This window comes from Planococcus citri, chromosome 2 (assembly GCF_950023065.1).
Source record: "Planococcus citri chromosome 2, ihPlaCitr1.1, whole genome shotgun sequence".
Lineage (NCBI taxonomy): Eukaryota > Metazoa > Arthropoda > Insecta > Hemiptera > Pseudococcidae > Planococcus > Planococcus citri.
Genome location: NC_088678.1, coordinates 28,301,414 through 28,325,435, shown reverse-complemented (window position 1 = coordinate 28,325,435; position 24,022 = coordinate 28,301,414). Strand labels below are relative to the sequence as shown.

The 24,022-nt window shown below is 33.6% G+C and overlaps 4 protein-coding genes across 5 annotated transcripts; all 4 read right to left on the bottom strand.

The window, feature by feature from the left end:
• Nucleotides 1-2,266: 2,266 nt before the first annotated feature.
• LOC135835333 (zinc metalloproteinase nas-13-like) lies at nt 2,267-9,906 on the bottom strand. Its single transcript, XM_065349534.1, has 9 exons — nt 9,512-9,906; nt 9,220-9,383; nt 8,581-8,713; nt 8,297-8,430; nt 3,622-4,922; nt 3,283-3,461; nt 2,945-3,071; nt 2,656-2,786; nt 2,267-2,472 (listed from the first exon to the last, which is right to left on the bottom strand). Exons 5-9 carry the CDS (start codon nt 3,875-3,877, stop codon nt 2,359-2,361), a joined length of 807 nt encoding a protein of 268 aa, XP_065205606.1. The 5' UTR covers nt 3,878-4,922; nt 8,297-8,430; nt 8,581-8,713; nt 9,220-9,383; nt 9,512-9,906; the 3' UTR covers nt 2,267-2,358.
• On the bottom strand, nt 4,824-9,746 carry LOC135834050 (zinc metalloproteinase nas-13-like). The gene is made up of 6 exons (XM_065347888.1): nt 9,724-9,746; nt 9,512-9,672; nt 9,220-9,383; nt 8,581-8,713; nt 8,297-8,430; nt 4,824-4,922 (listed from the first exon to the last, which is right to left on the bottom strand). Exons 1-6 carry the CDS (start codon nt 9,744-9,746, stop codon nt 4,824-4,826), a joined length of 714 nt encoding a protein of 237 aa, XP_065203960.1.
• Nucleotides 9,907-12,618: 2,712 nt separating the features above from the next.
• On the bottom strand, nt 12,619-14,847 carry LOC135835332 (hatching enzyme 1.2-like). Its single transcript, XM_065349533.1, has 6 exons — nt 14,599-14,847; nt 14,404-14,511; nt 13,667-13,878; nt 13,407-13,548; nt 13,184-13,314; nt 12,619-13,048 (listed from the first exon to the last, which is right to left on the bottom strand). Exons 1-6 carry the CDS (start codon nt 14,720-14,722, stop codon nt 12,902-12,904), a joined length of 864 nt encoding a protein of 287 aa, XP_065205605.1. The 5' UTR covers nt 14,723-14,847; the 3' UTR covers nt 12,619-12,901.
• Nucleotides 14,848-19,066: 4,219 nt separating this feature from the next.
• On the bottom strand, nt 19,067-23,788 carry LOC135835330 (zinc metalloproteinase nas-14-like). Of its 2 annotated transcripts, XM_065349532.1 has the most exons (7): nt 23,537-23,788; nt 23,289-23,432; nt 22,991-23,157; nt 20,794-20,935; nt 20,528-20,661; nt 19,590-20,400; nt 19,067-19,526 (listed from the first exon to the last, which is right to left on the bottom strand). In XM_065349532.1, the coding sequence occupies exons 1-7, from the start codon at nt 23,673-23,675 to the stop codon at nt 19,291-19,293; spliced, it is 1,773 nt and encodes a 590-aa protein (XP_065205604.1). In that variant the 5' UTR covers nt 23,676-23,788; the 3' UTR covers nt 19,067-19,290. The 2 variants fall into 2 exon arrangements, with proteins under 2 accessions (XP_065205604.1, XP_065205603.1); XM_065349531.1 differs by having other exon boundaries at nt 19,073-20,400; nt 23,537-23,786.
• Nucleotides 23,789-24,022: the final 234 nt, after the last annotated feature.

Here is a 24,022-nt window from a genome sequence, read left to right as displayed (position 1 = left end):
TTGGTTATTGGACAGAAAATCCAAGCTTTCTCTAGAAAACAAACTACTCTTGTACAAAAGCATAATTCGATCAATTTGGACCTATGGCTGCCAGCTATGGGGTACTGCCAAAGGCTCCAACATCGAAATAATCCAACGATTTCAAAATAAAACCCTGCGCATTTATATTTTGATATTTATAAAATTAAATTTAGAATTTAAATTGTAATTTTATTTAAAAATTAAAATATTAATAAAAATTATTTTAATTTTATTAATAAATATATTAAGAGTTGGGTTTTATATTTGCAACAAACCAGTCCATCCACGATCATTGCAACATTGAAGCAGTCAAACCAATTATCACAAAAATGAGCGAAAAATATAAACTCAGGCTGGAAAAGCATGAAAATATCAACGCTGTTATGCTATTGGACAACAGCACAACCATAAGAAGACTCCAAAGACAGCATGTGCTGGACTTATGATTAAAGTGTCGCATCCAATGGGATGTAGCGCAGATGTTAATTAATTATTTGTACATGTTCACTAAATTAATTAAGGCCCAAGGCCGTTGTAATTTTAAATTGTAAATAAAAAAAAATAAAAAAATTGAAGTTTAGGATGCCTTTTATCACTATATGACTTGAAATGACCCCCTCCCCCTCCCTCCTGCCATCTCCAGATTCTCATATTTCCACTTGTTAATGTCTTTGAATTTCTCTGATTTCTCTAATCAATTCCAAAAAAAAAAACAAAAAAAAAAAACAAATACTAATAATGAAATGAAAAGGAACATGAAAATATATTTGGTGGAGATTAACAACATATGAATAAGACACATATACTTGACGACACCCCTATGCCGGTAGGCTAGCGGAATGCCGGATTACTATTGATATCAAAACAAATAATAAACAATTTTAAATATTTTCTCTCCTAAGACAAAGAGAGAGATTGAAAAAAAAGAAAGAACAAAAACAAGAAAAACAAAATATGTATGTAGGTACAACAAAGAATATAAAAAATTTGACTTGGGCCCTTTTCCCCAAATTGAACTCTCCACAAGGACTGGCAAATTTTGACAGTGGATGAAATCATCAGTAATTCAGCTAAAGCACACGCAAAAAGATTATACATATCAGCATCCCAATACTGAAGCAATTCAACTACTGGTTAATAACATCACCAGAAGACTTGCCAGAACAAAGACTACAGATTTCTTTGTTTAACTACTCATTAAATGCCAAATAGGTATAAAATTGGACAGTGGTCCACTTTTCTGTTCTCCTTACACTGATTGTAAATTTGTGTCTGTTAATTTTATGTGGTGAATGCCTCACGGCAGTTCTGCTGCTTCTTTGTTAAATAAAAAAATCTAAGTACCTCCTTACGAGTGGAAAAATCTCAAATTTAAAAAATTTTTAATATCACAAATTTTGCAAACAAATTAGGTACCTAATTACTCAAAACGTGGTGTACTAGTTCGTTGTACCACCTAAAGTCGTCACGTTGAATCGAATCGGCCTCTTCTCTAGAAAAAATCACTCACAATGCTGCTCCAAAAACACCTAGATGAAATCCATCCCCATCATGACGTTCATTTCTCTGAGAATGAGATCCCCTTGACTCAGATGACATGATGAGAGAGAGTGACGTTTTAAGGAATTTTATGCAAAATTTACGATACTGGAATTTTTTTTAGTGTGTGTAGCACACTAATATATTACTTTCAGTCTGTAGAGTGTAGGTACATTGAAAAATTCTTTGGCTTGAATGTTTTCTTAGGGGATTGGACCGATTTTTTCCAAATTTTTACACATAGGCTAGAGACGTAACGACCGACAGATTTTTAACCGCACAGTGGAATCCTAAAAGTTGTCTTGGACTTGAGGGTTCATTCCTCTTCTTCAGGAAAATCTCCGTTTGGAGCTAGCATTTTTTTTGAGTAAAGTAACTTTCAACTCAAATGATAAACGTCTCTGTTGAATTTGGTCGACTTTTTTTTAGTCGATCCACTCTAATATGGAGTCGGCATACAAAGTTGACATCTCCCCAGCTACTTCGATTGAATCGCTCCAATATATCTACCTTTTGTAACCAATTATCAACTTAGGTAATATAGCTGATGATGTAATACTCACATAATTTTGACCTTATCAGTTATCAATTGAAATTTTTCCCAATCTGTCGCAGCTTTCTTATTCGTAATTTTATAACACATCTCAACTTTGAAATTGATAGAAAAAAATGTCACATAAACGAGTCACGAGAATTACAAATTGAGTACAAATACTTTAAGTATAATATTTTTCTGAGTACAAATTTCAAATTTCTATAAAATAACACGTGAATTAAAAAAATTTTTTGGCTTGAAATCTACAATTTACATTTCTTTTCATACCTCTTGCCCTTGCATTTGAATAATTTATTAATTTTGAATACATCGCAATCATTCAATTCATTATACTTTTGTAACTTTTTACCGGGTATCTGAAAAATAACAATACAAAGCATAGGTAAGTAAGCCTACAAATAAAAGAAGTTATGTAGGTACAAGTAAGTTGATTTTTCTTTTGTTAGTGAATTTTCAGATTACCTATTGGCACCATATCTTTAGGTCCAGGAGCAGATATAAGTAACATAAGCACCTGAGTGACTCTTGTCAATACTCACCTTTGACACTATAGCGGGTCTACTGCCTATGGAACCGTGATGTGAACCATAATGCATCACACTGTGAATATCGTATGGTATTCCCATGGTATCTGTATCTAATTTATCGAATTGTCTTTCAAGTCCTGCGACTGTTGACATCAAAATGAATTCTTGATCAGAATACTCGTACACAGATACACTTATTATGAGTATTTTTAATAGCAAATTATTCAAAATGTTATTTTTAAGTAAGTTCAAGAAAAAGGCAAGTACAACAGTAGGTAGGCTGGTACACATAAGTACCTACTTATATTGTTGTAGCGAACTTCTATGTATTTGTCTCGATCCATTCTCTGATGCTCATGGGCGAATCCTAAAGCGTGCATGATTTCATGAATTATTGAAAACTCACGTTCACAGCCACCAATATTTATCTGAAAAATTTCATCAAAGCCTTATGAAAAAAAAAAATACAAAATACAAAAAATTAAAATAATAAATGTTTGTTCGGAAAAAATTAATTGTGAGCTTCTGATTGAAATACTCAAAAAAAGTTTCGATTTTTGAAATCATGTACACTGATACTTGAGCAGTTGTGTTGTAACTTATGCTTTTTGGGAAGTTTTCTTCTCCTCTGAAACTTACGTATTGTCCACCTCCTTGTCTACCTGCAAACATTGAGTTACAGGCACTGTCTCTCCCATAATCTTCAATGATTATGTAATCGTTAGGAATATATGTTTTCGATCTCTGCTTAAATTTCAAACATGTTTTTTCTTCTAGAATTTCAATTCCCCTCTTAAGATCACGACGTCTCTTATCACCTTGAAACAGAAAAAAAAAATGCAGACGAAGATGCACATTTTTGTGATTCATATCGCTCCTCTTATTCCTTCATTTCAATAGGTTAGGTAAGGTACACACAAAATGTAGTACTTAAAAGATGAAAATATTAGTTAAAAATTTTTAAAAAAATTCCATTACTCATTTTTGAGCCGATTTCATAAGGAATTGTAGGACTAGGCCACCTAAACTCTTGTTCCCGAAACACTCCCCTAGGAACTCGATGATGCACAATTTCTTGTCCCGTCTTAATTTGAAGATGAGGATATCCGAAGATGGTTCGATTATCTGAATTCTGGTTGTGGTCTTGTTCAACTACCACACTTTGAACAGAAATAAAAATCACAAAAAAACACAAACGTATCATTCCTAACACTACTTTGCCGACTTGAGACATTCGAGATCACAAAAACAAATTAAATTCTGATTAATGATGGAGCATGTTCGATGCAAGTTGTATTTATACTTATACATACTACCTTACCTACTCTTACCTACTTGAAAATTTAATTCCGTTTTGTTCGACAAAATTCCTCGAAATATCGCCTGCAAAAAATCTCGGTAGTGAAGTGTACGTGTTTTATTTAGTCTCGATTTGTCTGATAATTTTATGTAGATACAATTAACGAGGTACCTAACGAACCTTCATGTACATGTTTAAATAATGCTTCAACTTTGAAGATAATTCAACACACGTGTAATCAATTGTACACACAGGTAGCTGGTAGGTACACTTATGATGATTCATTTACTTGAAAACAATACGATACTAGGACAGCTTTGTCTCAATTTCCTGAGGAAAAAATTTTGCAGTTAGGTCACTTTACAATATTGCTTTCTTCTTTAATTGCGAGGGAATCTTTACAACTTATGTCATTGTTCCTGATAAATCTAAAATTTGGCTCAGGAGTTAATTTCAACAAATGAATTTTTCGCGTTTTGAAATATATTTTTTTCATGATGATCTAATACGTTGAATGAATCTTGAGTGGTGATGTATTTTTGCACTTTTTAGAATACCTACTTTGTCAGAAAAAAAATCCAAAATCACTTTTTCCCGCAGAAAATCACTCAGAACTTACTCTACACCCAACGTCGACCTCCGGAATCTATTGTAACCTCTTTTGAGCAGATATGTGATATGTCCACCAGTAGTTGACTTTTCTCCAGCAATTTCAAATCACTCCAATAGGTAAATCATGACATACCTAACTTCGACATTAAAAATTGAAACAAATAGTTCCAAATCTCAAGTTGCGAGAATTAGGTCTACAAAAATGTACTTGGTAGTAATTTTCCAGACTTTAAAATTAGTAAAAAATAATACTATTTGAACACAGCTTCTATTTCTCTTCATGCTTCGTACAGTTGAATAACATGTTAATTTTTTTTATATCCAATTCATCAAGTTCGTTATCCCCTATCAAACCAATACCGATCACCTGGAAAAAATAGCAATACAAAATATAAACGTAGGTATTCGTTTATTAGGGGTCATTCCATGTCAACTCAACCAACGTTTTTGAGTCATGTCTTTCGATTTTGCTTGAATTTTTTTTACAATATACACCCACCCAGTAAGTAATAACCCCGCAATCAGTTTGATCCCAGCCCCTCAGGGGGTGGGTGGGGGAGGGCTTCCATTATTTTCACATGGTCTCGAAGTACTCAACTTCAGCGACCCATTCCTCTAAAACTATGATATTTTGATCAAAACTGATTTCACAGTTCGAAAGAGCTGCATTTAGAACTTTTTAAGCATTTTGAAATTTTCAAAAGTTGAATGTTGAGCTTTCAAATTGAAAGTTCAAATTTCGAAATGGCGCTGTGAGTAATTTTCAGGGCTTCAAACCCGAACGTTTTCGGGTATGGGTATCGGGTACGGGTACGGGTACAGATTTATTTCTCAGAGAATCGGGTACGGGTATCGGGTACGGGTATCGGGTACGGGTATGAAAATTTTAAACGTTCGGGTACAGGTACGGGTTCGGGTATTTTAGGTGAAATACCCGAACTGTACCCGATCTATCGGGTACAGTTCGGGTATTTGGGTTCAAAATAGTCTCTATCGGGTTCGGGTACAGGTTCGGGTATTCCTCATTTCATTTTTCGGGTACGGGTACGGGTTCGGGTACAGAAATTGTTGGATTTTCGTTCGGGTATTCGGGTATTCGGGTACGGGTACGGGTACGGGTTTGAAGCCCTGGTAATTTTGAAAAAATCTCCATAGATGAACCTTTTGATGCTTTTTCGAAATATTCAAGTTTCGAGATGGGATCTCTCAATGGGTAGGGAGCACCCCACCCCCAATTTTGGGCAAAACTTTCGAAATAAAATCTGGGACATGTGAGATATTGAATTCTATGTTTTTGGTGACGCTGAACACGAATATGACGTCAGATTTTCGATAGGATGATAAATAAGGTTGAGACTTAATACCGAGTCGTGAGGTAACGAGGGAGTATTCAGACTGAGGTGTGATGCTAGCTAGCCACACTAAGTACACAACAATTGGGATTCGCACAGAGAGTTATGTACTTAATCTGTTCCCTATTCACTTAATGCAATCAGCCACTGCTAGATTAACAATACTTACCCCGGCTAGGTGCGCGAATAGAGATTTTACCACGATTATTTATCATAAAAAAGTACACGAGGAATAAATACGCGATTATTTACTCGAACTTGTATTACACGTAAAAATAGTTCACAATAACGAAGTAAGGTGCACCGGGGCAAGTCAGAATGATTTTTCGCAATTTCAACTTTGACCAGCTGTTACTCCCCTTCTAATGAACCAATATGGATCAAATTTATTATGTAGGTTCCCATAAGGGTTCTTAACCTATGGTAAAAATTTGAGCGCGATTGACACAGTAGCTTTTGCTCAGTGGAATAAAATATAAACTGTCCTGACTTACCCCAATTGGGGGAAGTCAGAACAGGCTAAACTTTGCAGAGGCATAGATCACAAACCAAGCGTCCTAGAAAAATTGCACAGATTCAAAATTGTAGAGAATTTAATTCTCTTTGAGATCACTCTCATCAGATTTTCACTAGGATGCACGGTTCGTCCGCTATATGCGAAAAACTAAGAAATAGAAAGTCTGTATTTTAGACCAAATTCAAAATAAGTTCAAAACAACAACAAAATACAATTGAACCAAAGACATCTAAAATGAAACTGAAGCGAGAAAATTTTTATGCCGTGATGAAGTAGGGGTAGTACCCTCAAGTCATCTTTAGTGGCACTTCGCCAGATATAAAACTCTAGGCGCTAGAGGAACTTTTCTAACTTACCCCAAATTCCAACTTCCCCCGGTGCACCTTATTACAAACGGAATAAGAACTTAAACACAAATAAACTTAATCGAAATAATGACCTTAAATAGACATAAAAAACCTTTAACCAAGGGCCTGAGCTCTCCTGTATTTTAGGGTACCTTTAACTTGTCACCTTGTCAATTTGCGACTCTTGTCGTTGTAGAACTGCGACGAGTTTAGGTAGCTAATTTGGCTAGCCAGCCAAATTAGCACCTTGACCACGCCTATTGTTACCAGATTGGTAAAGGGTTGACATACGAGTATGCTACTATTGACGAATATATTGGTACCTTAGTGGCTTTAAGGCATATACTTCCTACTCTAACAAGGACCCCATCCATGGCCCCAAGCACCCCCCAAGGCCTTAAGCACCCCTCCCCCAGGGATAAAAGTTCAAAAAAGTGTATTGTTCGTGCAACACATGGAATAGTATGTTTTTGGTGACGCTGAACACGAATCTGACGTCAGATTTTTGATTGGACCCGTCCACGGCCCCCAGCACCTCCCCAAAGAGGGTAACCCCCAAAAACATGGTTACATACGTGTGACACATGAAATAGTATGTTTTCGATATCGCTGAACACGAATATTGCCATAGTTTTTTAAATCGACCTCACCCATGGTCCCCAGAACCTCTCCCAATAAGTAGAAGTCCAAAAAATTATTGGGGGCCATGGAATGGATGGAGTCCAATCAAAAATCTGACGTCAGATTCCGTGTTTAGCGTCACCAAAAACATACTATTCCATGTGTCGCACGAACAAAACACTTTTTTGAACTTTTATCCCGGGGGGGGGGGTGCTTGGGGCCATGGATGGGGTCCTATCGAAAACTGACGTCATATTCGTGTTCAGCGTCACCAAAAACATAGAATTCAATATCTCACATGTCCCAGATTTTATTTCGAAAGTTTCGCCCAAAATGGGGGTGGATTGCTCCCTCTTCAATGAGAGATCCCATCTCGAAACTTGAATATTTCGAAAAAGCATCAAAAGGTTCATCTATGGAGATTTTTTCAAAATTTTAAATGGTAGCTCCCACTCACAGCGCCAATTCGAAATTTGAACTTTCAATTTGAAAGTTCAACTTTCAACTTTTGAAAATTTCAAAATGCTTGAAAAGTTCTAAATGCAGCTCTTTCGAACTGTGAAATCAGTTTTGATCAGAGTATCATAGTTTTAGAGGAATGGGTCGCTGAAGTTGAGTACTTCGAGACCATGTGAAAGTAATGGAAGCCCCCCCCCCACCCACCCCCTGAAGGGCTGGGATCAAACTGATTGCGGGGTTATTACTTACTGGGTGGGTATATAATTATTGTTAAAAAAATTTGAGCAAAATCGAAAGACATGACTTTCAAACTCGCCTTTTTTTGGTTGAGTTGACATGGAATGACCCTTGGGGAATTTTCAGATTATTGTGAACGTGTAGGATAAGGAAGCAGATAGGTAAGTATATAATGTATGAGGGAGTTTGTCAATAAGTACCTACTTACCTTTGGCACCAAAACGGGTTCATTATGGTTTTTGGAGCCCAAATCTGAACTATAATGCATCACACTGTAAAAATCGTATGGTAGTCCCATGGTATCTGATTCTTCTTTTTCGAACTGATCTTCTGCTTCTTCTTCTGTTGACATTAAAATGAATTCTTGCTTAAAATATCTATGGTTATGGTCAGAGTATTTTTAAAAACAAATTATTCGTGTACTATTTGTAGCCTGTAGGTAAGTGCAAGAAGAAAGTAAGTATAGAAAAGTGGGTAGACTGATATTCATACCTATGTTGTTAAAACGAACTCGTATGTATTCATCTCGATCTATTCTTTGGTGCTCATGATCGAATCCTAAAGCGTGCATGATTTCGTGCTGTATGGTTGACTCATCATCGCAGCCTGGAATTTTGAGATTTACCTGAAAAATTTCATTGAAAATTCGAATCGATTCGAGTCAATTTTTTCAGATTTTTTCTGAAGCTTTTTCTACTTATAGTCTGTGATCTCAAAAAACAGGATTTTCATTTTTTTTTAGCTGCATTTTGGACATTTTTGGGTCAAAATTTGGGTACTCGTATAAGTGCAGGTTTCCAGATTAAAATGTACTCAAGTTTTTTCATTTTTTTTTCAGCCTCTATAAAGTTGATTTTAAAATTTCAAAAGTCACCACTTCACCCCCACTTTTAAGTTGACTAGAATTTTAATTGTTATTTCCCACATTCATACGAATTTTCAGCGAAGTCGTGGAACTTTCCCAGATGATTGAAAAAGCGGGCAGGAATAATTTTTGAAATTCAAATTGCGAAGTTTGGATTAAAATAATTATGTATAAAAACTGTAGACTTTTTTAAATCATATATTCTCAATACCATGTGCAGATATATTGTAATTGGTGGGTTTGGAAAGTGTTTTTCTCTGACTTACGATTTGTTTGCTTCCTTGTCTACCAAGCTTCGAGTAACAGCCAGACTCATCATCTTGAAAGAATATGTAATCCACTTTTTTTCTCGCTCTTTGCTTAAATTTTAAACATGTTTTGCTTTCCATATATTCCATTGTTTTCTTGATCTTTCGATTCATTACATCGCCTGTTGAAAGTTGAAACAAGAAAAAAAAATACGAACTGTAAAGAAATGAAAATCTGTGAGATTTGATTAAAAAAAATAGAATTTTGTGAAGTAGGTATTCATTTAAAAATTAATAAAACTTCTATTACTCATATGTGAGCTGATTTCGTAAGGAATGATGGGACTAGGCCACCTTTTACTTTGATCCCATATCACTCCTCTAGGAACTCGATGATGCACAATTCCCAGTCCAGTCTTGAATTGTTCTAAATCTCTGAAGATTAAATTCTGACCGTGTTCGACTGGGGTACTTTGAACAGAAATAAAAATCAGGAAAAAACACAAATGTATCATTTCTAACACAACTTCACCGATTTCAGACATTTAATAAATTTTTTTAAAAAGAACTAAAATTCAACTTTGTGTTGAACCATGCTCGATGCAAGTTGTGCCTTCTTATTATGTAGGTACCCTACCTAGGTACATATTATTTGTACCTTACTGTTTAAAAAGTGATCCCACTTCGGTCTACGAAATTCATCGAAATTTGAAACCGTTTGCTGAAAATTGTGGCGAAATGAATTGGTATTATTTTAATCGTATGTTTTATCTATCAATTTCACGCGTTTCAATAATTAGTTTAGATAATAGGTAGGTAGGTATCTAGGTACCTAAATATTATTTCGCTCGTGAATAATGCTTTAGTCACGTTTTGTCAACTTATTTTACGACGAAATAATAAAAATGGCGGATTTGATACTAAATTACTGATAAAAAGTTTTATGGTCCATTTTTGGCTGTTTCCTCAAATTACGCAAAAATGGAGAAGAAGAAAAAAAAAGTATCTCTTCGTATTTTTTAACCTTTTTTACTCCAATTTTAAGAAATTACTTACTTGGTGTATTAAGGTGGTGTGAAAAAATACGAAAAAATACTCATTTTCTTAATCTAAATTTTTTCTAATTTTTGCATCACTAATTTAAGAAAATACGTAGTCAAAATTCAAAAATGGACCGTAAAACTCTTATCAGTACCACCAAATCCGCCATTTTTTGTGATTTCGTCTTGCACAATATTTTGAATTATACCGAGTAAAAAAAAAAAAAAAAAAAAAAACAAAAAAAATGAAATATATTTTTTGAAACTAAACGAGTTTAAACACAATATTTTTGAATACAAAATAATCGAAACCAAAACCGAATTCAATTTGTACTTACACATGAAGCTTAAAGACAATTTTTTGAAATTCTTCACAATGAAAGTAGGTAGGTACTCTACTTACCTATCCCGACCAGTATAAAAATTTTTAGACCAATTTTTAGCTAAATTTTTCGAAGAGCAATCGATTGATAATGAAATGATTTTAAGTCGTTCTGGATCCTCCAGCAGCTTTCTAGATTCTCCAGTTTTTTTTAAAACTATAAATACCTCGATTAAAACTGAAAATGTCATGTTTTGAAACTGGACCATTTTTTTCCAAAACAGGTTGGGTATAAAGCAAACAAATCATCTCGAAAATGCCCTCTCATAATTGAAAAATTTCAGCATCTTTCTACTCAAAATAAAGGTTTCCGTTGAATTTGGTTAGAATCCTCCATCAGCATAGGCCTTACGAAAAAACCTTAATTTTTTTCCTAAAATCATTCTTCATTTTTTTTCTAAATAAAACATTTTTTTTTTGAATGAATTCATTGAATGAATTACCTATAGGTACATAGCTACATACCTAAACTTGATTTTTATTTTTCAAAATTGTTTCTTCAATAATTGTATTATTCATTTTGAAATTCTTTTCAATTTGTTTCATTCATTTCAACACCTTGTACGAGTGGTGTTGGAAAAATACTTTTTTTTTGTAGCTTCTGTTTGGAAAGTGTGCATAAAAGTCTAATCAATTCAAATGATCTACATAAATCTGTTTAAATAACTTTTTTTGATTTTTTTTTTCAAAATTTGTTTTTTATTTTATTCAATTTTTGTATGTAGTACATTTGGTATTTTTCCTCAAATTTTTCTTCAGTCATTTTTTTCCAGCTTTAATCTAAAAAGTAGGATAATGAAATCGTCGATCAGTAACTATAATTATGAACTTAATCTATGAGCATAATAATTTTATTATTATTAAGTATGTTTTTTTTACACGGATTCTCGAAAATCTGGTTTTTGGACGTTTTTTGAATCTCTTTTTTAAACACTTTTTAGATCCCCACCACAAACTTTCAAAACATCAGAAGTCTTCTCTCTTTAAGTAAAATCCATAATCCATTTTCAAAAGCTACTATCCTAACAGATTCTGGTGGATTTTAAATCTGCCAAAATCCAGATTCTCGAAAATCTGCCATAATCCGTGTAAAAAAAACAAACTTATTAAAAAAACTGTCATAATCTTTCTATATAGTTTTAATAAATTATTCATTTGACGAAATATTATTATCTACCTGCGCACAGCACGAGTATAAAAATATTATCATTAGTTGATAAGCTCAGCATTACGTAGGTACCTACTACCTACTCATTTTCACTCAATTTTTATTTTTTAATGCATCGAAGTGGTATCATGTTATGGCATTAGAACCATATAGCTTTACGATGGAATTAAATGAAATAATGATTTTTTGTGAAAAATGAAATCATATTAGAGATTCCAACGGAAACAACGATGAGGCAAATCGTCGTTGATTAATGGTAAAAATTCGGTTTAATTGATAGCGAGAATGAGAAATTATTACATTAATGGAGGGATTCGGTGAATCGGTGTCATTGTCAACTTTAGTGCAGATTTTCCATCCAATTGAATTTTTTTCAGAAAATTGTTGGTCAACGAGCAGATTACCGCGAAATGATACAGTTCGTGGCAAAAAGTAATATTTATGGAACGATTGGAACGAATAAAATCTACGAAATGTGACAAATGAGAGCAGTCGAGATGTTTAAAATGGGTTTTCTTTTTTCACTCACTTCCTAAATATGTACTTACCCAGTTTTGTGTGAAAAATGTTTAAAATTGTTCTGAGAATTATTAGTCAATTAGCTAAGTATTTTCAGAAATGTGTTGGATATAATTATTTCTGAAAGATTTTGGGGCATTTTTCTATTAAAAAAATCTGAATCCCGCATTGAAAAAAAAAAATACACTAATAATGTGGGATTTTACGTTTTACCTAAATAGATATGAATGACGTGAGAATTGGAAAACTTCTCTTTGTACTTATACTATAAGTAGGTAGGACTATTAAAAAAAAAAAAAAAAAAAAAAAATGGGTATCATCTTTTTTATTACAATTTTGAAACAATGAAACTGTTGCATTTGGAAAATAACAAATTGTAATTAATGAAGTGGAGTTGATTGAAAATGAATAGGTACAACAAAATAATTTAATCATTTTTTAATCGAATATAACCTCACTTAGGTACCTAAATGTTAACAAATGTGTTAGGCTACATTAGGTAAATATTTTCGAGACATTCAAAAATAATCGAATGAAAAATTTAAAAAAAAAAAACTTTTTCCTTTTAATATAGATATTTAATTAGTTTGATTAATATTCATAATCATCGTCATCAACGTCTGTTGAAGATGATTCGTCACTTTGATCGCGCATCCGTTTACCACACAGCACCGAATTAATTCTGTACTTATCTAAAGCACTAAGTTCAGTATTCCATTGCAAAGGGTGATTTTCAGTCTAAAAAAATAAAAACAAATCATGTAAGTAGGTGAATACATGGATAATTTTTCATGAAAATACAGTGACGAATAGGCAAATGGAACATCCTTATTCCTCAGTGTTTTTTATGTATAGCATTCTGGGAAAACATACCTTCGAAATTAACGACAATTTCCCCTCTTCCGCAAACTCGTTGGGGTAATAGTGAGAGACGCTGAGGTAATCGTAGGGAAGTACCGGTATAAATGCGACGCTTTCTCTTGTTTGAAATTTGAATTTCCAATCTGAAATCAGTCGTTGAAATTACACTGTACTTGTAAGTAGGTAGATAGAGGAATGCAGAAAATTGCGAAGTAAATACTCATAATTACACTACCTGGTTTAATATTATCCCATAAAACAGTTACGTAGTCATCTCTATCCGGTCTTAAGGTTTCACTGATGAATCCCAGAGAAAGATACAACGCACGGTTGATCCGTCCAGTTCCATTGAAACAAAATGGTTCATTCAAGTAAATCTGAAAATCACCTCATCGACATTAAGTTATGGCGGTGTGAGTTTTTGTTGTTTTGAACCAAGCAAAAGATTTTATCGTATTGAGAGTATAGGTATAGGTTTAGGTACCAGGTACTTACGCCGAGCAACGATAAACGTTCCGTTGCGTTAACATATGTGTAATGAAAAGATTCACAAGAAGCATTGTTAACTAAAGGAACAAAAACGACGCCATCATAGAACCCAGTTGTGTCCTCGTCCTCTTCCTCTTCCTTATGTTCCCGTAATTTCAGACAGGTCTCTTTACTAAAATGCTCTACGGATTTCAGGATCGTTTCACGAGATTTCTCAGCTGAAAAGTACGGCCATACAGAACATTATGTAGGTACCTATTAAAATGAACTTGATTTTTTTTTAATTCATTGATTCATTGTCTTATTTGTTTTACCTAAGGAAGACGCCACAGTTCTTCAGTTTTTTTTGTTGTTTTTTTTTTCATATTATATTTAGAACGTCTTTTTATGACAAGGAAAACATTTTTTACGCAAATTTTCAGGTTCAACTTTTTTCTTGAGAGTAATCCGAAAAAATTAAAAATTTCATTTTATTCTCATTAAAAAAAAAATTATTTACCAAGTTCAAATTATAGCGGTTTACTGATTAGTGATCTTCTCGTTCTATTGTGAGTTTTTTTCTTCAAAAATTGTACTTCAGAACTTTCCTGAATTGATTTTTATAAATTCGTAAATCAGCTTGAAAATTTGCACAGGTACAGATTTTATCATCCCTCTTTTTTCTTGAATAAAAAGTACCTACCCATATTTCTCCCTTATCAAGTACATATCTAAATTAAACATAATTTATTAAATATACTTACAGAAACCTTCAGAAATAATAAAAGGAACGTCTACGTGATGATCAGCACACCGTCGAAATCTTGGACGATACCCATCAGCTTGAAAACCAGCATTATATCCTCCCTTAACTGAAATCAGATAAGCATTAGAAGTAGGTAAACAGGTAAATAAAACTCTGATACCTATATCGAATCAAAAATATTTCTAATGTTTACGATTTATAAGTTCCTGGAAAGAGCTAATCGGATTTTCAAGATGAGCACCCAAATGGAAATAATGCTTCGGTACACATTGTACTTGTACCACTGATACCAAAAATAACGCGAATAAAATCAACATATTTTTTTTTTTCAACTTGAACTCGCAAGTACGAAATCTTGAAACACAGACTAAGTATATTATAGGTAAGTAGGTAATGAGTGGGTAACACTTCCTTATAGTGATGAAAGTTGACAGCGATGGTTTTACTCGTATATATAGCGTTCGGAATCGGATTATTGTTGAAAATACGTACACTCTACCTACGTCATAGAGATTCGAATTTGGTACGGTGATTATTTTTCAAAGATAGTGAATGAGCTTTTCATGTTTAATGGATATTTTAGGTTCATTATGAAGTGAAACACGCTTTAGTCACGAGTAATTCATTGATATTTGAAATTTTAGGTTTGGCCCAGTTAGTATTTTTTTTAAATAAAAAAAAAGTCATTGATAATGACCCAGAAAAACACGTACGAAGATAGAAAGTAGGTATACCTGGGTATTCGTATGTGTAGGGAAATGAATTTTATTACTCGAGATGAATTTTACTAACGAAATATAAAATGATTTCTTTTTTCATATTATTTAATGTTTTTACTGTTAAAAAGAAAACAACTTTTCAATGATTTTTATGCTTTAAGCTACCTTAACTTTAAATGCAAACAGTTTCATAGCGATTTGGACGATTCTGATTGGCTGTTCAACAATCAATAAATATCCATGATTTCGCAAAAAAAAAACCAACAACAAAAAACATTTGAGCTACTTTCTCTTACAAGGGAACCTCTTGAGGTGTCACACTCCGATTTGAACGGGACTGCGATTTTTGGAAAGAACATAGTCTAAAACCCCCAAAACCAAAGTTTCAGCTGCCCAAGTTTATTTTTAGATTTTTGGCGAATTTTTGAAAATTCAAAATTGACTGTTTTTGGCGATTTATGTTTTTTTTTAAATAGTACGTACTTGGTTAATAAAAATAGTCAAAATAAGTCCCAAAACCAATATTAATTACCCAAATCCGAATTTCACCATTTCCAGCCGTTCTGGAGCCTCCAGCGCGATTTTTCAATTTCTCCAGAATTTTGAATTTGCTCCAGAAGGCGTGAATATAAAGTTGGGCAGCTAAAAATCGAGTTGTATATTACACTCGACCTGTTTAACGAGTTCATCTACATTTGAGCCGATTTTGGGAGTGACACCTCAAGAGTGGTTTTTTGACCAGCTTTTTTCAAAATTAAAAAATCCAAAAAATCAAAGGTTTCCCGTTTGTGTGGAAATTTTTGAAATTCACGCGAATTGCTGTATTTTGTCCAAAACTAACCCCCCAAATCCAAATTTCACAATTTCCAGCTATTTTGGAGCCTCCAGCGCGATTTTTCAATTTCTCCAGAATTTTGAATTTGCTCCAGAAGGCGTGAATATGAAGTTGGACAGCTAAAAATCGAGGGATCAGAGAAAACAAAAATAATGGCCTTCAAAGGAAAGGAACCAGTAAGAAGCAAGATTGTAATAAACGGAAAAATCATTGAACAGGTCAATAATTTCAAATACCTGGGAAACACGATATCATACCAGGGAGAAGTAGATGTTGGTGGAAAGATTGCAAAGTTCCTGAGAGTCACAGGACTGATAAATAGGACCCTGAGAAGCAGTAAGGTGCGAAAAGAAACAAGATTGAAGGTGTACAATACCCTAGCAATACCAATGATGACTTATGGAAGCGAGGTTTGGGCACTGAAGAAATCTGATAAAAGAAGAATAACGGCAGCTGAGATGAAGTTCATGAGGAGAACGGCAGGGGTGACTCTCAGAGACAGAGTCCCATCTAAGAAAATAACAGCAGATCTCGGAGTGATGCCAGTCATGAAAAAGATGAAAAAGTATAGGAAAGATTGGAGAAATCATGTCAAAAGGATGGAGGAAACAAGATCACCAAAACAGGTCCTCCAATATACACCAACGGGGAAAAGAAGCAGAGGGAGACCAAGGAGGAAACTCACTGATACCTCAGGCTCATCCTCAACAGGTTCCACACCACAGCAGACAGGCCAATAGGCCTACCGCTTATAAGGAAACGACGACGACGACTGTTTAACGAGTTCATCTACATTTGAGCCGAATTTGGGAGAGACACCTCAAGAGTGGTTTTTTGACCACCTTTTTTCAAAATTGAAAAATCCAAAATTCAAAAGATAACCGTCTGTGAGGAAATTTTTGAAATTTGTGCGAATCGCTGTATTTCTTCAAGAACTAACCCCTGGAGCGCAAATTCTACCATTTCCAGCCGTTTTGGAGCGAGAGTGACACCTCAAAAAAACACTCTTCGAGGTGTCACTCTCAAAATCGGCTCAAATGTGAATGAACTCGTTAAACAGGTCGAGTGTAATATACAACTCGATTTTTAGCTGCCCAACTTCATATTCACGTCTTCTGGAGCAAATTCAAAATTCTGGAGAAATTGAAAAATCGCGCTGGAGGCTCCATGAATGGCTGGAAATGGTGAAATTTTGAGTTGGGCAATTAATATTAGTTTTGGGATTCATTTTGACCATTTTTATTGATCAAGTACGTACTTATTTTTAAAAAAGCATGAATCGTCAAAAACAGTCAATTTTGAATTTTCAAAAATTCGCCAAAAATCGAAAAATGAACTTGGGCAGCTGAAAATTTGGTTTGGGGGTTTTAGACTATGCTCTTTCCAAAAATCGCAGTCCCGTTCAAATCGGAGTGTGACACCTCAAGAGGTTTCCCTTGTTAGATTTATTTTAATTTTAATTCGATGCTCAGTTGATTTTATTCAATTTAGTCGACTTTTCAATTAATTTTAATTCAATCATTATTCGATTTGACTCATTAACCTGGTTACCTGAGTTTTCGTTTTCAACTTTCATTTATTCTATTTCAACTTCTATACTCAATTTATTTCATTTGATTTCAACTCATTACAATAATTCATTCCAATTTTAATTTTTTTAAACTTATTCTCAATTTAATTCAATTCAATTTCAATGCATCACATACCCAAATTTTTAAGTTGATTTGTTTCAATTCAAACTTTAATTTATCGAAGTACGAGTAGGTATAAATTTTGTAAAATTTTAATTCAGTTGAAATATAATTCATGTTTAAGGCTATTCTCTACCCCAGTGAAAACGTTCGAAATATGAAGCCGATTTGTTCGTTATTTTCATCGTTCGTTCATAAGATTGCATGTAATCGAGTGAACGAATTTAGTCGTACTTATGTCCCGCGACCCGCTCCCATCTAAACTTCAGACGGGGATTTCTCCGTGAATTTTCAAAATTCTTTCAATTTTTTTTCACCAATGCTAATAATTTATCATTGAAAGCGAGGGTATGTAGCCATATTTTCCAATTTAGCTTTTCCAACGGAGATCTGAGCATCAATAATACCTCCATTCAATTCCCAATGACGGCCACAAAATGACATAAATCAAAAATATCTCGACATACCCTCGCTTTTGAATGTTTTCTGAGTAAAATAAACCAAACCCCACGAAAATCCGTCCAGTAATTTTCGCACAATCCCCGGCCAAAGTTCGTAGTTTTCATCAAAAATCGCTACTGATAACAGGGGTAGAGAATAGCCTTAATTTACCTACTTTATTTCATTTCATATCACATATTTTCAATTTTTTAATAAAACTTGGATAAGTAGTAGGTAGTTCTAAATTCTAATTCAATTTCAATTTACTTAGAATTCAATACAATTCAATTTGATTTCAAATATTTGTTTTATTTGGTATCTATTGAATTTATTTTATAGGTGCATACTTGATTTTTATTTTAATTCTCATCTAGGTAATTAATTCCAATCAATTCGAACCGGATTGAGATAAGTAAGTAAACCTACCTACTTACTTTGAAAATAGACTTCTGGATATTATCAACCCTACTTTCAAAAAACTCAGAAGTAACTGCAATAATACATTAGCTTACTTTACCACGTTTTTGGAAATTTTGAAAAATCCTGCTGAGTTCCTGATATTATTCCATTCTTAAATAAATTGAAAATAGTTATCAATCACGACATATCTAGTCTCTTGTTAAAATTAAATTTTTTATGCACCTTCATCTAACCTACCTATATTGAATCTGAATTCGAAATACTTTAAAGGAAAAAGAAATCAATGAATTACCAACAGTTTCTATAATTTTCAAGCGAAATCCATAATTTAAACATTTTTTTTTTTCAGAAGATACATTCACATCCATCTTCAAAGATATTTCAATTTTTGAGAATTATTATTAAACTTTTAAATTTGTTGTTAATGCTCAAATTTCGGATCATAGATTCTGAAAGTAACTTACGACGTTATAGTTGTTGAAACGATTTGAATTTTTATTGATTTAATTTATAATACCTATACTTTTAAAGTCTCTAATATCAATTTCAAATTTAATCTTTTTTTTTTCACATAAATCTACAGTGAATTTCTATTCGAACTTCAAATTAAATTAATTCAATTCTTACTTAGGTATTGAATAAGTCTAATAGAAATCGATTTTAAAACAAATTAAATTTCTGCAGAAAAATTTACAAACAGGTATGGATGGTTTAATAGTACATATTAATAAATGCGTGTATTTTGATCGTGCATGTACATATCTAATTTTACCATACCGTTAACACCACAATCCCCAAACCCAATCCCATGCCGAAGTCACCGCACATACCACATATCCGATACAAAAATAGAAAAAGTAGCAATCATTTCTGCAGGTTTTGGGCTTTGGTGTGGTTGTTACAGGTTTTCTGGTTGGAGGTCTTCTTGTTGTAGTTCTTCTTCTTCGAGGTCTTCTTGCTGGAGGTCGCATTGTGATTATTACAGGTTTTTTGGTTTGAGGTCTTCTTGTTTGAGGTTTTGCTGGAGGTTGCATTGTGATTATTACAGGTTTTTTGGTTAGAGGTCTTGTTGTTTGAGGTTTCGTTGTTGTTGTTGTTGTTGTTGTTGTTGTTGTTGTTGTTGTTGTTGTTGTTGTTGTCGTCGTGGTGGTGGTTCTTTTTGGTTGAGGTTTCTTTGTTGTTGTCGTTGTCGTGGTGGTGGTTCTTCTTGGCTGAGGTTTCATTGTTGTTGTCGTTGTCGTGGTGGTGGTTCTTTTTGGCTGAGGTTTCTTTGTTGTTGTCGTTATCGTGGTGGTGGTTCTTTTTGGTTGAGGTTTCTTTGTTGTCGTCGTCGTCGTGGTGGTTCTTTTTGGTTGAGGTTTCTTTGTTGTTGTCGTCGTGGTGGTGGTTCTTTTAGTTTGAGGTTTCTTTGTTGTAGGTGTCATGGTGGTGGTCTTTTCTGTTTGAGGTTTCTTTGTTGTTGTTGTCGTAGTGGTGGTGCTTTCGGTTTTAGGTTTCATTGTTGTCGTTGTGGTGGTGGGGCTTTCTGTTTGAGGTTTCATTGTTGTTGTTGTTGTCGTTGTGGTGGTGGGGCTTTCTGTTTGAGGTTTCATTGTTGTTGTTGTTGTTGTGGTGGTGGTGGTGCTTTCTGTTCGAGGTTTCATTGTAGTGGTGCTTTCTGTTTGAGGTTTCATTGTTGTTGTTGTTGCTGTGGTGGTGCTTTCTGTTCGAGGTTTCATTGTTGTGGTGCTTTCAGTTTGAGGTGTACTTGTAGTAATTTCAATGGGTTTATTTGTACCCGGAAGTGTCGAGGTAGTCGAAAGTGAATCGTTACACTTGAACAGAATATTAATCTTGCGTACATCCAATTCGCTGAGTCGTCCTGTAGATCCCAGAGTTTGATTTGGTATCTGAATTGAATGAATAAATGAGGTAAATGAACAATGCAATGTAGACCTGAATAAAATTTTGGTAATCCAAAACCCTTAATTGAAAATCAAATCTATAGTCTCAAATGTGCTCTGCAAGGCTACTTACTTTGGCTGATAACGTAGCATTGCCATTTATCGATCCACCAAACGCATGAATATGAACGATGCTTCGATAATCGTAAGGAAGGCCCAAAGTATCTACATCTTCCCATTTTTCTTTCATAAATGAATGATTCGCCGCTGCAAAAGTGATATTTTGGAGGGGGGGGGGGTTGTTAAATTAAAACAATTAAGGTAAAAAGCATGTAGTGTACTACCTATCTAATATTTTATTTTAGACACTCAGTAGTTTTTATCTACATTAATACTCACCAGGCATTATGTTTTCCCAATGAACAGTAATGTAATCATCTCTGTCTGGTCTGGTGTGCTCGTGATTGAATCCCAAGGCGTGGAAAATTTCATGGATTGCAAGTTCCGAAGTATTCAAACAATATTTTTCATCCAGGTTAATCTAAAATTTATTACGACATATCTTCATTAGAAAAAAAAAAAAAAAATGTTTATAACTACATTAGTCTGTATTCCAACTTGCACGATATTTTTGAACTGAATGGAAGCTAAATCTAAAGAGCATGAAAAATGTGAGGTGGTATAAAGCTAATTCTGGAGTCTTCAACCACGTCTTGAAAAACTGGAATAGCCAAAATGGCTGGAGGCTACAGAACGGTTTGAACCACCTCAAATCAACTCAGCGTGTTGAAATTTAGGTGTAAAGTAAAGGTAAGATTTTCCTAGGGTGAAATTTTGTGGAAATTTTAACTTTCAGAAATCTTCTGGAGTCTCCAAAACTGCTAAGGATGATTCGAAACCGTCCTTCAATCGATTCCAGAGATCGAAAATAGGACACATTCCAAATTTAAACTTTTGAAGTCAATTCGGCGCAAATGTGGAAAAACTTCTTAAACAGAGTAAAAATAACCCACAACTTGATTTTAAGCAACCGAAATCAATTTTCACATTTTCTGGAAAAAATTCAAAATTTCTGGAAAAATCGAAAATTGAGCTGGAGGCTCCAGGAGGACTAAAAATGATGGAATTTGGTAAAATTTTGATGTTTTTTCATTTTTTGCTCTTTCAAAAAAAAAAAATTAAATTGAAATTATTGCTCTACAGCATCTGAAATTTTGGTGAACTTTTGCATGCACTTTACATTAGTATTGTGTCCAGTCCAAAATTTATGGATTAAAAATATCATCATTTCAGGTTATTTTCAATTCTGTTTTTTTTTTTTTTTTTTGTATGAACTTACTCCTTTTTAGGTTTTTATCTACCGCGCAAAATTTCAAAAAAATCACATATATTTGCAATTCATAAATTCCAAAATGACACTCGTAGTTTCTTCATTTTAAAAAAAAGAGGAACTCTTAGAATAAATTCAATTTCTGAAAAAAGGCGAGCCGCTTAATTCTGAGCTCATTTTCGTGCTAAACAATTTCAAATCAGTAAGAATACGTTAAAAAAATAAGGCTATAATATTTTTTTTGTTGAAAAAAATCAATTTTTCTCAAAATGGGGGATGGCGTACTGTTACCAAACTTTGAGTTTGTTTTATTCACCCAAAAAAAAAATTTTTGAGCAAAAAAGTTCTAATTTGAGGTTAATACCATCGATGATCTCAGCACCTGTTCAGAGTCAAGTGAGCTGGAATTCAAAATGTTAATTTTTTTTCTTAAAATATTTAACAAATTGCCAAAATAATCATCGCGTTGAATTTCCCCTATCAACGAAACCCTCACTTTGACATCATGTTCGATTGATTTCGCTTCAATCATGGAGAAATAATTAATTTACAAGCTCACGAAAAATGAAATTGAAAAAAAAATCGGCAAATCAGAACTTAAAACGGCTATTCCTTGAAAAAATATTCGTTATATTGCAAAAATAATCATTCCATTGGATTTCCAGTGTCAACCCCCCCCCCCCATTTCGACCTTTCGTTCTATTAATTTCGCTTTCCCAATGTGCAGGTACAATGGTACATAATTAGATTACCTACAAATTTCAATTATTGATTATATTTTGCTTGTTCAAAGTCACGGTTACAATAGTTGCCTATCAAGATTTTTTGCAGGGATATACGAGTAATTAATTTTTCACCAGCAATTCGTTTATTACGATTGTTGTATGCTGGAATTTTCCCCTAAATCCAATGATTTCTTACCAATTTTAGACCACTGATTATGATTTTGATGTTATTACATTTTAACGAGATTTCATTTCGTATTATTTCAGCCCTAAAATCAGAAGGGGCTCCTTACAATTAGAGGAGAGGTTAAATTTGAAAATGAACTCAATATTATGATGTGAGGTCAAAATAACGTTTATTGGACCTACCCAACACGAATTTGATGTAATTTTGGCGTTAAAATCAAAAAGGTTTGGAAAGCCTCAAAATGAAAATTACTCTAGCATACTACCTATCAGTCTTCGCATTTTTTCGCGTTAAAAAAAAAATATGTGCAATGATTAAGTATTGATTAACTATTTAGTAAATACGAAAACTCACATCTTGACGACCGCCTTTTCTGCCAGTAGAATCTGAAATACAAGCACCTGGACGATTGTCGAAATAAATATAATCCTTATCCAGATCACTTTTCGGTTTAAATATCAAGCAAGTAAGATTTTGGTAATGTCGCATCGCTTTATGGATCATTTTCACTCCTTTCGAAGCTGTAACGAAAAATATTCGATTGAAGAAATTTGCATATATTCAAGATGTAATTATCAATATTAACCTATAATCTCGAAAACGTTTCAATAATATAATAGGTAACGTAACGTAGTTAGGTAGGTATGCTTACACATATTTGGACTAATTTCGAATGGAATGATTGGACTGGGCCATCTGCTGTTTTCATTTTTCAAAACACTTCTAGCGAATCTTCTCTGAGAACTTGGAATCGCAACTTTGATTTCCTTCTTTTGTTCATAATGATCTTCGAGTACTGTAGCGATACGTTGAATATAAAATAATAAGTACGTAATTTATTTAAATGATAAAATACAAAATTAATAAATAGGAAGGTATTATTCTTCTCGAAGCACTTACTCGTTTTTTTATGTAGTCTAATTGTTTCACTGTTTATCATTCCATAATTATAATTTGAAAAATTGTAATGTGCAGCTGGCACACATTGAACTGATACAAAAAATACAAACGCAAATATGAGAAAATAAAAACGATACATTTTAAAACACAATCCGATACTCAGTTTCAAAATTATTGTGACTCTGCAACTCTCAATTGTGTACTTTTTAAATAGGTAAATTCATGATTCATCGATATAAATCGTACCTACGCACGAGTACCTAAATATGTACTACCAAATAAAATACTGATTTCTTCATTTGAATTTCATTGATGGCGAATTAATCGCAGAATTCGTGACTAATTAAAAATTTGAAAGTTTGAAAGCATAAAAAAATGAAAAGAATCACGTAGCTAACAAAAATTAAATTGCTGCGATAGAATTTGTTCGACAATTTGATGATAAACTGCGAATTTATTCTTGAGAAAGGAACCATGCAGGAGTGC